This window comes from Schistocerca piceifrons, chromosome 9 (genome assembly GCF_021461385.2).
Source record: "Schistocerca piceifrons isolate TAMUIC-IGC-003096 chromosome 9, iqSchPice1.1, whole genome shotgun sequence".
Classification (NCBI taxonomy): Eukaryota; Metazoa; Arthropoda; class Insecta; order Orthoptera; family Acrididae; genus Schistocerca; species Schistocerca piceifrons.
This window is the reverse complement of record NC_060146.1, coordinates 138,209,319-138,223,791: the sequence shown is the minus strand read 5'-3', so window position 1 is coordinate 138,223,791 and position 14,473 is coordinate 138,209,319. Positions and strand designations below refer to the sequence as shown.

Sequence of the window (14,473 nt, the reverse complement as noted above, 5' to 3'; positions counted from 1 at the left end):
TCATAGTAACCACTCACATTTAGAAGCCATCTGTTGAAATTTTACATCAACACCCATAATCGGCAAACCACTGTGACGTGCATGACATAAGGTACTTTCCAATGTACCAGCTACTAGGGCTTCCTTCCATTCTGTTTACATATGGAGAGTGCCACGAATGATTGCTTGAACACGTCTGTGCACACTGTCATTTGTTTATTCTTGTCCTTGGAATCTCTATGGGAGTGATCTGTTGGGGTTATTTTTTTCATAGATTCATCACTTAAATCTGATTCTTGGAACTCTGCAGCTTTCTTAGAATAGTTTACATCTCTCTTTGCTTGTTCAGTTTCTTCAACATCTCTGTGACATTCTCCCAAACAAACCTGTGGTCATTCTTGCTGCCCTTCTTTGTATATGTTTAGTATCACCCATTAGCTCCTTTTTGTATGGGTCCCATTCCCTGGAGCATGGCCTGACAGGAAGTCTGATTCTCGATTTCAAAATATTTCTGTGATAGCCTGTTTTTGGCATCACCAGATGTAGAACTACTTCCTGCTGGTTTGTGTTATCAGATTTAGAGTTCCTATCAGACTTTGTCATTATCTTATATGTGTTGTGAGAACTTTGAACAGGCAGTTATTTTTTTTAAGTGGCTCAAGAACTTTACTCTGACAGTTTTTCTCTGAAGTGTGTTTAGAACTTATGATCAGAGTTGTTCTCCTATCTTTTAGAACTGAGGCTCAGTACAGCACTTTGTTTTTCTCATTACCAGACAGGTGGAATGTTTTTATGTTCTATTCAGAAGACTTCATTTGGGTTTTTTCTTTAGTAAAATAGTTCAGAACTGTAAAACTTTGTTTTCTCCTTCCAAGGGCTGAAAGACTGTCTGTGCTTAACCAAACGAGTTTAGTTTGTTTCATGCTTCTCAAGATTTGTCAATATTAAGTTGGTGTGTCCTCTCTATTCAAATAAATTTTTTTGTTTTGCTTATACTGAGCTGTTTGTGCACCACATACAGCAGACACTTCAAATAACACAAGCATTTTATTTGTGCTATCCTTTGTGGTCTGATTACACTTCCATAGTGTTCTACCAAAGGCTGCTGCCTGATACACCTACAACTAAGCCTAACTGGTCGTTACATTTCATGTTCCTATGTATTGTTGCTTATGTGTATTCATATGAGTTAACCGATTGCAACTGTGAATCAGTCCATATTTCTAGATTTCCAGAAAGCATTTGACATGGTGCCCCAGTGTAGGCTGTTAAAGAAGGTAGAGGAATATGGAATAGGTTCACAGATATGTGAGTGGCTTGAAGACTTCTCAAGTTGTACCCAGTATGTTGCCCTCAATGGTGAGTTCATCAGAGACAAGGGTACTGTCAGGAGTGCCTTGGGAAAGTTAATAGGACTGCTGTTATTCTCTATATACTTAAATGACTTAGCGGGCAAGGTGGTCAGCAGTCTGTGATTGCTTGCTGTGGTGTATGGTAAGGTGTCAAAGTTGAGTGACTGTAGGATGATACAGAATGACCTTGACAAAATTTCTACTTGGTGTGATAAATGGCAGTAGCTCTAAATGTAGAAAAATGTAAGTTAGTGCATATGAGTAGGATAACAGACCCATAATGTTTGGATACAGCATTAATAGTATCTTCCTTTATGGAGTAATGTCATTTAAATATCTTGCCATAACAATGCAAAGTGATATGAAGTGGAATGAGCATGTGAGGACTGTGCTAGGGAAGGTGAACAGCTGACTTCAATTTATTGTGAGAGTTCTATGAAAGTCTGGTTATTTGCAAAGGAGACTCCATACACGACGCTAGTTTGACACACTTTTGAATACTGCTTAAGTGTTTGGAAGCCACACCAGTCTGAATTAAAGGAAAACGTTGAAGTGATTCAGAGTTGGGCTGCTAGATTTGCTACTGGTAAGTTTGAACAACATGCAAGTGTTGCAGAGATGCTTCGGGAACTCAAATGGGAATTTCTGGAGGGAAGGTGACATTCTTTTTGAGGAATGATATTGAGAAAATTTGGAGATCTGGAATTTGAAGCTGACCGCAGAATGATTCTGTTGCCTCCAATGTACATTGCACAGAAGGACCATGAAGATAAGATGAAAGAAATTGGGGTTCATATGGAGCCATATAAACAGTCTCTTTTTCCTCGCTCTGTTTGTGAGTGGAACGGGAAAGAAAATTAGTAGTAGTGGTATGGGGTACGCTTCACCGTGCACCATAAGATGGATTGGGGAGTATCGATATAGATGTAGATTGGTATTGTAATCAAAAGATACTACTTTCTCAATTTTGGGAAGAGCGCAGTTTTACATTACTGAGCATTTAAAGCAAGTTTCCAATTTTTGCACCACTTTGAAATCTTACCGGTATCTGATGGGTTATTTGAGTGATTTTTACAGCCCATACTCAATTATTGATAATGACATTATCTGCAATAACTCATTGGTTATACTAATATTGTCGACATGGTAATTAATATACAGCTTCCCTAGGATGCACTTGAAGTTTCTTCTACATGTACGGGTAACTCTCCATCTGAGATAACAAGCTTCATCCTTCCTACTGAAGGGATTGGGGTGAGTGGTGGATCAGCTCGCCCAGTGGATACCCTATGGACAGGTACGAATGACTTTTATTGACTTCAGTACATGACGTAGTGAGCCACCACACCTCTTTCTTGTCCCCGGCTAATGCTGAGATGTGGGCAGCTTCTGCCCTGGCTGCTGCATCGGCACTGTACTTTGCTGACAGAAACCCCATGGTAGTTCAGCAGCCTTTAGAGAACACAGCCATTGACTTCAACAGTGAAGTACTTTCCTCGGTGTCGTAGAGCCTGCACGGCCCCTCTCTCTGCTCGCGTTACTGTGGCAGTACGCGAAGACTGTCGTGCACTGGGTACGACCACAGCTGGCATGGTGGCAGCGAGCTCCACTAAGAACTCGGTGTCAGCAGCAGCAGGCACAGACAGCAAGTCGGTGGGGCTGTGGCACTGAGTCCCATGTAGGACTTAGTGCCAGTGGCAGCTGCACCCTAGTCTCGAACCCACAGCTGCTTCTGGTGGTTCCCAGTCATCTCACTCTCCGGCATAGCCCTGATGCCGTGGTGGTGCTGCTGGATTTTGGTGACAAGAAATTCAGACTGAATCGTGTGCCTGTGGCACTGATTTGTTTCACTAAAATGTGGTATCTAATCAAGTCGCCCATAACAAGACTTGCCTTGGTGTGGTGGCATCGCACTGTTACACTGACAGCCGCTGACTTGAAGCTGTTAACGCAGCACTCCTTGTTAGCTTCCACACTACTGCTCATTACTTTTGTTAAAGACCTATAACTTTGGTCAAAGACTGAATAGCGGAACTACACTGTCCTCTTACACAGAGAAGACCCAGTCCTTTAGGTCTTGCTCTGGTCCAGTTCTCTATTGTAATTACTTCCACCCTTAATCTGTAAAACAAGTATATAATACTACATCGGATAGCCCCAACTATTATGCAAGTTACTGTATTAATTTCTGGCTCCACAAATCTGTCTTTCATCCCTTGTTTAGGGAACCCAATCTACAGGAACTTGAATTACCACTGGATCAGGTTCTTGCATGGCTTGTAATTTCAGATGCATAAGTGGTAGGCAGAGCAAAATCAGACACACCGTGGTGCTAGAATTGAGACACTCGAGGCCACAGTCACCTGGCCTGTCTCATATCGAAACTGTTCCACATGCTGAAACAATACGCTGCAGTGATCCGCCCCTCCTAAGCTGTTAACATCTGACTTAATGAGTGGTCCAGGCTTAGTTCCCATGTGCTGTTAAGGAAGGTAAGGTTTTCATTTGACAATTTCTATAGAGGTTTGTCTGGCCAATACTGCTGTTACTATGTTACTTCCAACTCCCTTCATAGTAACTGGTAAATGAAACATGGGTTCCGCAATTTCACACATCCTACTGTTGATTATGGTACCTCACAATTCCATGTGCTGTGCTCCCTAGAATATTCCTTGCTCATAATAACTAGCACCCACCACCACATTGTTTCACACAGAGTATATCCAGTGTAAATCCTTTCTTTGAAAGTATAGTTGTGATTTGATCACTTCTTCCCGTCAAGGTTGTCCCTCCGTTTTACCACCAAAGAGTTGAACAAGGCAAGTGCTTCGTGGCAAGCTCGCAAGTTGGAATATGGTGACTACCCCACTCTTGACATTGCTGGAGCTTACCCTTGGTCACTACAACACATCAGTACTCATCTTCCGCTAATAGTACCACCCCTACCTCTTTCGTCTGTACAGATTTTCCAACTGTTGCAGTTTCGCCAGATAAGTTAGCACCGTACAACACCCAACACCACATACTTGCACGCCACTGGTGTCTTCAGGGGATAATGTACAACCACATTATGTGACGTCACACCCGCCGTGGCGTTATGGTAGTAGTACAGCCAGTTCCAGCTGTTCTCTCCACCACTAGCTGGAATTCCGGTGGTAAACAGCAAACGGGACTGAACTGCCCATGTAGCACTTGATGGATAGCTTCTTGCAAATTCGTTAACTCCACTCATGTGCGTACCAGATCCTGTAGTGCCTGCAATAGCCTCACCATCGTTTATCTGGCATCTAGTACCTGCATCCGGTTCAAAATTCCAGTTCAGAGTGCTAGCCGAAGCCCTGGCATAATCCACGACTTCCTGAGTCAACTGTTGAAGCATGCATGTTCAATACGCTGCTCTCAAAGTTCACAGTTTGCGCGTAATGCCACTCCGTAGTTAATTTATGTGCCTCTGCTAACCCCCTTGCGGCGTCTGCCGCTTCGTCCAGTTGGCTTATGTCTCTTACACTTGCCATCTCAAAGATGGTCTTCAGTATTCTACCTCCAGCATCCATCCACCTCTCTTCATTGTCCTGGATTTGTGCAATACTAATCTGATCACCTTCTGCACCCGCTCCTTTAGTTGTACATATGCCCTGAGCAATTTCTGTGCTCCTTTGAGACCTCTCTCAGCCTGCCGCTTCTAACTGCTAACTGGTGTATCCCTGAGAGCATCAACTCTGGCTTCCTAATTTAGTTCTGCAACTTCAACATACTAAACACTAAACCTAACCAAGCGAGGTGGCGCAGTGGTTCGCACACTGGACTATCATTTGGGAGGACCACGGTTCAATCTCGCGTCCGGTCGTCCTGATTTCGGTTTTCCGTGATTTCCCTAAATCGCTCCAGGCAAATGCAGGGATGGTTCCTTTGAAAGGACACGGCTGATTTCCTTCCCCATCCTTCCCTAATCTGATGAGACCAATGACCTCGCTGTTTGGTCTCCTCCCCCAAACAATCCAATCCCAACTAACCCTAATGACCGTCTGTGACCAGATAACACCACGTGTAGTTGCCCGAAAAGCAAAACTCCTCCGTCCAGGCGATCATCTTGAAGTACCCCATCTCGCCCCCCGCAGTTAAGAGGCACTCTCAACAGCAAAAAAAAAAGAAAAAAGTAAAGGCGCTACTGTAGAGAAAATGGCTGAAAATTTGGACCATTTGGCAATAACACCATAAAACTTGGCCAGGGCGTGACGTCAGACAGAACAAACGGATCATTGATTCAGTAAATGCAAGATATCCAATGCTCACTGAAGATCAAAGTTCCAAAATTACCATTCACGAGCATGTGAAAGCATGTGCCCAAAGAGGTTACTTTCATGTCTGTTTTTCGTGGTGGAATAGATAAGAAGAGTTGAAAGGTAATCTAAACGTGCAGAGTTCAAAGCTACCCGTTTCTATTTTCTCTCGTTTGTGCGATTTCACTAGAAAACAAGATGACGAAATTTCGGGAACGTTTACCCAAAATGAAGCATGAGACTAGCGAAATAGCTGCCCTTGCTGTATATCGGCTTCACTATAATTTTAATACTATTCTTATATATATATATATATATATATGTCACCTAACATTACCGCTGGATATATTTCGTAAACCACATCAAATACTGACGAATCGATTCCACAGACCGAACGTGAGGAGAGGGGCTAGTGTAATTGGTTGGCTCTGAGCACTATGGGACTTAACATCTATGGTCATCAGTCCCCTAGAACTTAGAACTACTTAAACCTAACTAACCTAAGGACAGCACACAACACCCAGCCATCACGAGGCAGAGAAAATCTCTGACCCCGCCGGGAATCGAACCCGGGAACTCGGGCGTGGGAAACGAGAACGCTACCGCACGACCACGAGATGCGGGCTGTAATTGGTTAATACAAACCATAAACAAATGCATGGAAGTATGTTTTTTAACACAAACCTACGTTTTTTTAAGTGGAACCCCGTTAGTTTTGTTAGCACATCTGAACTTATAAACAAATACGTAATCAGTGCCGTTTGTTGCATTGCAAAATGTTAATTACATCCGGAGATATTGTAACCTAAAGTTGACGCTTGAGTACCACTCCTCCGCTGTTCGATCGTTTGTATCGGAGAGCGCCGAATTACGTAGGGATCCAAGGGGAACGGTGATGGACCTTAGGTACAGAAGAGACTGGAACAGCACATTACGTCCACATGCTAACACCTTTTTATTGGTCTTTTTCACTGACGCACATGTACATTACCATGAGGGGTGAGGTACACGTACACACGTGGTTTCCGTTTTCAATTACGGAGTGGAATAGAGTGTGTCCCTACATGTGAGGCCAATTGATGTTCAATGTGGTGGCCACCATTTGCTGCACACAATTGCAATCTCTGGCGTAATTAATGTCGTACACGCCGCAGTACATCTGGTGTAATGTCGCCGCAGGCTGCCACAATACGTTGTTTCATATCCTCTGGGGTTGTAGGCACATCACGGTACACATTCTCCTTTAACGTAACCCACAGAAAGAAGTCCAGAGGTGTAAGATCAGGAGAACGGGCTGGCCAATTTATGCGTCCTCCACGTCCTATGAAACGCCCGTCGAACATCCTGTCAAGGGTCAGCCTAGTGTTAATTGCGGAATGTGCAGGTGCACCATCATGCTGATACCACATACGTCGACGCGTTTCCAGTGGGACATTTTCGAGCAACGTTGGCAGATCATTCTGTAGAAACGCGATGTATGTTGCAGCTGTTTGGGCACCTGCAATGAAGTGAGGACCAATGAGAGGGTCGCCACTGATTCCGCACCATACATTTACAGTCCACGGTCGCTGTCGCTCTACCTGTCTGAGCCAGCGAGGATTGTCCACGGACCAGTAATGCATGTTCCGTAGATTCACTGCCCCGTGGTTTGTGAAACCCGCTTCATCGGTAAGCAGGTAGAACTGCAACGCATTCTCTGTTAATGCCCATTGACAGAATTGCACCCGATGATTAAAGTCATGTTGCTGATGTAGCGACACATGAAACGGGTGAAAGCGGTGACGATTGACGATGCAATATGCGCATGACACTACTTCGACTCAGTCCACCGGCTCTCGCAATGTCCCGTGTACTCATGTGTGGGTTCATGGGAACAGCAGCTAACACACCAACTGCACCCCCTTCTCCTGTGACGGGCCTGTTACGGACCCGTTTGCGTGCTACGACCATACCCATACCTGTTGCATACAGTTGGCGGTAGATGTTTTGCAATGTGCGGCACGTTGGATGCTCTCTGTCCGGGTACCGTTCTGCATACACCCTGCAGGCTTCAGCTGCAGTTCGTCGACACTCGCCATAGATGAGTATCATCTCTGCCTTTTCAGAGTTCGAATACACCATGGTCACAGTTCCTACAACACTACACTATCACAGACGTCTGGTAACACGGTGTACTACAGTTGGTCTGCGTGCGGAGACGAATGCAGAATAACAATAGCAGCAAGCGCTACATGCGGACACTGCGACAGCTAGACCAAACCACAACAGTGCACTACAGCCACTCTCGTAAACACGGTCGTCATCGTAAACATGTCCCTGCAGATGCTGCTCGCCGACCGTGGCCCGTGTTTGTTACAATACGTAACTGAACGTCGGAGGTTTCAAGCGTCAACTTTAGGTTACAATATCTCTGGATGTAATTAACATTTTACAATGCAACAAACGGCACTGATTACGTATTTGTTTATATGCTCAGATGTGCTAACAAAACTAACGTGGTTCCATTTTAAAAAACGTAGGTTTGTGTTAAAAAACATACTTCTGTGCATTTTTGTATGGTTTGTATTAAAACAATTACACTAGCCCCTGTCCTCACGTTCGGTCTGTGGAATCGGTTCGTCAGTATTTGATGTGGTTTACGAAATATATCCAGCGGTAACGTTGGGTGACTCACCCTATACATATATATATATATATATATATATATATATATATATATATATATATCCTTAAGTCTTTAAAGCAATGATTACTTTTTTCAGTAAATTAACGACAGATTACTTCGACCAACAGGGAAGGAGTAAAGATGAAACGAATACTTGTGCTCCTACATACAGCCATTAAAGACCTCGTGAGTGAGCAGTATTATCAAATTGAACCGTCAGAAAGTTTTAACTGTAACCTATAAAATGTATTACGGACTTCTAGAAAGAAATTATGCCCAAAATTGCAAACGTTACAGGGAAGTTTGAAGTCGTACGTTCGCATTTCAATTAGTGACGTAAGTGGAGTTAATTGAGTTTTAAGTTCGGTATATTTCGTTGAATACAAACCAGGCGTCAAGATAATAGAATTAAAATAGTAAAACTCGTGAATCGCTGCGTATTACTTTCGCTGGCCTAGTTGAGCTAAATGTTGCATCACAATGATCAATTATCGCGTGTGCTGAACTATTATTTCAGTTACGTTGCTTGTGTACGATCCAGTGCAATGTTGACGCTGTAAAATGCAGTTCCACGAACTCTTCTATGGCAAAAAGTCTCTGAATTCATCGTGAGGCTTACAATGTTAGTCAGGTTCTCGCCATACATGGTTTATGTCTTGAACGCGAATCTTCGTGCGGATGCCACTCCTATTAGTCACGAACAAACAACCAGCTGACTAACTGCTCCTGAAATGAAAAAAAAGAAGCGCTATCCCAAGGAAGCAGAAGCCGATGTGAGCTGCCATCGTGTTGTGGAACAACACGGGACACACAGCAGTGGAACAAGTCCTGGAAAATTGGAAATTTGTGGTAAGTTCTGTGGGACCAAGCTGCTGAGGTCATCGGTCCATAGGCTTGCACACTACGCCGCGCAGCAACAAGTCTTGGGATGCCTTTGAACAGTCGCGGAACGCTAATTGCTAGTAACAAACATAACTATTAAATACAGACCAAAAACGAGTTCATCACTTGTCATTGCTCATGCCGTGGGTTCAGCTGGAAACGTTGACCTCGGCTTAATTGTGATATAGTCATGGTGCTGATTGTGGATGGATGAGTGCAACTGAGTTGTTATCAAAGGTGTTTATGACTGACGTCAGACATAGCATATTGATCCGATGTTGACTTCTCTCTTGCCATGCTGATGATGTCAAATGCGTTTAAAGAAATTTTCTTCGACCACACGGCCTGTCCATTGTAAGCCTAGCTGCAGCTGCACAGGATTCAGTGAACATTTGCAGTATGCAGATGAATTGACTTGCCATTCATGCGTGTCACATGTCTGGCACATTTATGAGTTTCCTGTATTCACACAAGAGCTGTTTAGCTGCAGTAACATGTGTTGTCAAAGCTATACAATCTTATCTCAAGAATGACTATTGGAATGGAAGTTGCCCGTGTACTGGGAACTATGTATTAAATATCAGCCTGTGTGATGGATCGAATCTTAAAATGTCAAGAGGCTACACCTAGACTCAATCCCTGGACCCAATAAATGCATGGTATTCATGACAAACCAACAGCCGCCTTACGTACGTATCAGATGTAGCTATTTCCAGTACCCGATTCTGTTTTCTTTTGGTTAATAAATCGACGTCGGGTACATGCATGTTACTGTGGTTCAGCCATGGACCAAATTCGAATTGCCGACCTCCATCTTACCGCCTTAGTCCCACCTGCAAAAGGAGGTCGGACAGACAGATTTTCTCCTTTTTATTTAGGTATACAGGCCGAGAGTTATAGTTGTGAAATAAAATCGTTATAACTTCTGAACAGTTTGCAACAGGACGATCAAACTGCACAGTTGGACGCGGGTCATGATGGGAATTAGTATAAGCATTGTTGTTTGCTTTATCGAGGAAGCCGACTTTCATTTGGGTGGGTTCGTCAGTAAGCAAAATTGGATCATTTGGGGGACTGAGAATCCGTATTTCGCGATCCAGAAGTTTCTTCACCCTCGACAGGTGACTGTATGGTGTACAATGTCCAGTCACGTAATAATCGGTGCAATGTTCCTTGATGGCACAGTGACTTACCGAACGGTACATGAAGGTTTTGGAAGATGATTTCATCCTCATTATCCAGAGTGACACTGACTTCGACAAGATGTGGTTCATGCAAGACGGAGCTCGACCCCATCGAAGCAGGAGAGTGTTTGATGTCCTGGAGCAGTACTTTGGAGACCGCATTCTGGCTCTGGGGTACCCAGAGGCCACTGGCAAGGGCCTCGATTGACCGCCATGTTCTGCGGATCTGAACACATGCGACTCCTTTTTGTGGGGCTATATTAAAGACCAGGTGTACAACAATAACCCAAAAACTATAGCCGAGCTGAAAACAGCTATTCAGGAGGTCATCAACAGCATGAATGTTCCGATACCTTAGTGGGTCATGCAGATTTCGCTATTCGTCTGTCCATATCATCGCCATTGATGGCGGGCATATCGAACGTGTCACAACCTAAATCCGCATATCTGTAATGACGTTTACATGTTGAATGAAGTGTATTCACTAACTAATTTACGTTTTTTTCATGTAGTTGAATAATTGTCACCGTGTATCTATTTTAGACACGCCGGATTTGGACACGTGTCTTCTATCGCCGCCAACTACTGGCATTCAGCAACTTTGCGGTACAGTTATTAGTTATGTGTTCAAATTCAAGTAAGTTGCTTAAGAACTAGTTTATAATTTTTTATTCAGTGACACATAAACGCACAGATGACTATAAACTCGAGACAGAATCGTCTCTGTCAAGGCAATGTGTTTACTTCCTTCCCAGGTGTCAGCGTGACAGCGGAAAGCAGATCGCACGTCGCGGGCAGTCAGTTACAATGGCTCACCGGAAGCTGTCAGTTCGAGAGAGAGTCGTCGCTCTGATCGAAGGGGGCAAACATTCGATTAGATGTGCTGGTAGGAGCCAGGGCGTGCCGCCCACTACCGCAAACAGATGGTGGAGGAATTATGTCGAAAGGGGCACTACCGGCAGGATTCCCGGCTCAGGCAGGAAGAGGCTGAGCACACAGCAGGAGGACACTGAGCTCGTGCGTAAGAGCCGACAGCTTCCTTTCCTAAACGCGAAGCAGTTGCGGCGAGAGACCAACTTCCCTGCTTCCAGTGACACGGTTCGCCGGAGGCTGAGGGAAGCGGAAGTGTGTAAGGTAACAGCTTAAATGTGGTCAAAAAATTTATTAAAATTTTTAAATTTAACTGTAACCATAGTTTTCAAGTTATGTAAAATCACTTTGATTATTATTAAGAGAAAATGAAGAGGTCGTGTGTAGAGGAGACACGGACAGTGTGAACGTAAAAATTCAGCGAGGTGGTGTGCAGCTGAAGTAACGATGGGAAGAGGGAGCACATTCGAACAGCGACAGCTAATAATTTTTCACCATGCTAAAGGCGAAAGGTGTAAAATTGCTGAAGTGTTACAAATGAAGAAAAGTATAGTTTAAGATATAATCAGAGGATCCCGGGAGGAACATAGAATTGACAATCCTCCAAAATATACGAAAAAATTACCTATTCAAAAAAGCAGATAAAAATTAACTTGACGCCTTCCTAAGAGACAATCTCCACTCCTATCGAATTAATAATAAAAGTGTAGACCAGATGTGGCTTGGATTCAAACAAATAGTATCGGCAGCAATTGAGAGATTTATACTAAATAAATTAACAGACGATGGAGCTGATCCTCCTTGGTACACAAAACGGGTCAGAACACTGTTGCAGAAACAACGAAACAAACATGCCAAATTTAAACAGACTCAAAATCCTCAAGATTCGCGATCTGGACTTCAATGTGACATGGTTATAATAGTTTCCACAACGAAACTTCGTCTCGAAATCTGGCAGAAAATCCAAAGAGATTCAGGTCGTATGTGAAGTATGCTAGCGGCAAGACACAGTCAATACCTTCTCTGCGTCACAGAAATGGAAATACTATCGACGAAACTGCTGCCAAAGCAGAGATACTAAACACGGCCTTCCGAAATTCCTTCACCAAAGAAGACGAAATAATTATTCTGGAATTCGAATTAAGAACAGCTGCCAACATCAGTAACGTAGAAGTAGATATCCTCGGAGTAGTGAAGCAACTTAAATCACTTAATAAAAGCAAGCCTTCTGGTCCAGACTGTATCCGGTCAGGTTCCTTCCATAGTATGCTGATGCAGTAGCTCCGTACTTAACAGTCATATACGAGACATATTTCTGGCGTTCCCCAAGGTAGTGTTATAGGCCCTCTGCTGTCACTTACTTATTAGAACAAGTTTGGAGATAATCCGAGCAACCGTTTTCGGATGTTTGCACATACGTTGTCGTTTATCAACTAGTAAAGTTGTCAGAAGATCAAAACAAATTGCAAAACCATTTAGAAAAGATATGGTGCGAAATTTGGCAATTGACCCTAAATAACGAAAAGTGTGAGGCCATCCACATGAGTGCTAAAGGGAATCCGTTAAATGTCGGTTACACGGCAAATCACTCAAATGTAAAGGCCGTAAGTTCAACTAAATACTTACGAATTACAGTTACGAACAATTTAAATTGGAACACTTAAAAAATGTAACAGATCTATTAAGGAGACTGCCTACATTATGCTTGTCCTTGCTCTTTTAGAATACTGCTGCGCAGTGTGGGATCCTTACCAGATAGAATTGACGGAGTTCATCGAGAAAGTTCACAGAAGGGTAGCATGTTTTGTATTATGGCGAAATAGGGGAGAGAGTGTCACTAAAATGATACAGGACTTTGAATGTTCTCGCGAATTTCCAATCACCAGCCTTCTCCTCCGAATGCGAAAATATTTTGTTGACGCCGCCCTACATAGGGAGACACGATCATCATAATAAAATAAGCGAAATGAGAGGTCGCACCGAAAGATATTGGCGTTCGTTTTCTCCGCGCGCTGTACCAAGTTGGAATAATAGAGAATTATTGTGAAGGTGGTTTGATGAACCCTCTGCCAGGCACTTAAATGTAATTTGCAGAGTATCGATGTAGATGTAGAATGTATCGCGTACGGGGGGACGTCCAAGAACGTTTTCCTTGCGAGAAGAGTGTTATATCTTCAGAAAAACGGAAAAGGATCACAACCTAAGTGCTCCAAAACTCACTTGTGAGATTGACAAAGGTATCGGAAGAAAGTGCATCCCGAAACAATACGTGCTCAGAACAGGCAACATTCACGGCCGCATTGCAAAACGGAAGGTCTTGATAAAAGAATGGGAATACTGTGAAGTATGTCGGTGGACATGTAATGGTGTGCGAGTGCATGTCGGCGAGTGGAGTTGGTGAACCGGTTTTTATTGAGGGTAAAATGAACTAATTTCAGTATCTCATAATGCTGAGGGATAATTTGCAAAAGAGCGCGGAAAACATGCGAACTGGGAAACATTTTAAGTTTTATCAAAATAATGACCCGAAACATACGACCTGGAATCTGAGACGTCTAATGTAAATGAATAGAAATGTAATGAGTATTACAGTCACTAACTTCATATACTGTTATTTAAAAGTACCGAACCTGTTAAATTCATTATCCTAAAGCTATAAACTTACCTCTAACTCCTTTTGACACTTTTTTGAATAATCTTGTGTGAATATTACCGATAGTGAAAGATTGTCGTAAGTGTATTTACTGGAAAAGAGACAGCTTCAAATTGATTAGTGTGGATATAAAGTTGATTGGTGGCGGTGCTATTTCAATTAAAGCTTCAAATCTTGAGATTACTTTCACTTAATCTCAGTTGTATAATTTTCATTAGCAGGTAACTACAAAATTTGAATATGGTAGCCATTGAGCTACTTCAGAATCTCACAGCTTGCATCCATCTTGATTCCATGTAGAATTTCGAAAATTAGTTATAATAAATTAAATTCATTCCAGTAAAAGTTAAATCACTTCAGAAAGAATAAAACTAAATTGCTCCTTCAGAGCTAGCGATCACAAATCTTTGTAAAATTAGTACCTAATTCAGAGGGACTGTCGAATGGTAAGTGCCAGTGTACAATCCGTTCGCTACTGTGGTAATAATAAAACTAAAAGGAAGGCAGTGAATGCTTATTCATTGTAATATCCTATGTTCTGTGCCGAAAATATTGTAAATCTATACCTATTATCATCACGCTTCGGATACAGGATTAAAAGAGGTGCC

General features: G+C 42.9%; 1 protein-coding gene across 12 annotated transcripts in view; it reads left to right on the top strand.

Annotated features, from left to right (window-relative positions):
* Window positions 1-14,473, top strand: part of LOC124717006 (zinc finger protein 239-like) — a 303,476-nt gene that overhangs the window by 160,882 nt on the left and 128,121 nt on the right. For 2 of the 12 annotated variants that reach the window (XM_047243642.1, XM_047243643.1), the window contains exon 9: window positions 11,098-11,476. The exons of 8 other annotated variants lie outside the window; for them this stretch is intronic. In XM_047243642.1, the coding sequence (XP_047099598.1) occupies window positions 11,098-11,476 (379 nt within the window). Of the gene's footprint in view, window positions 1-10,885; window positions 10,980-11,097; window positions 11,477-14,473 lie in introns of those variants that run through there. 2 more of the 12 variants (XM_047243644.1, XM_047243640.1) reach the window with 2 other exon arrangements.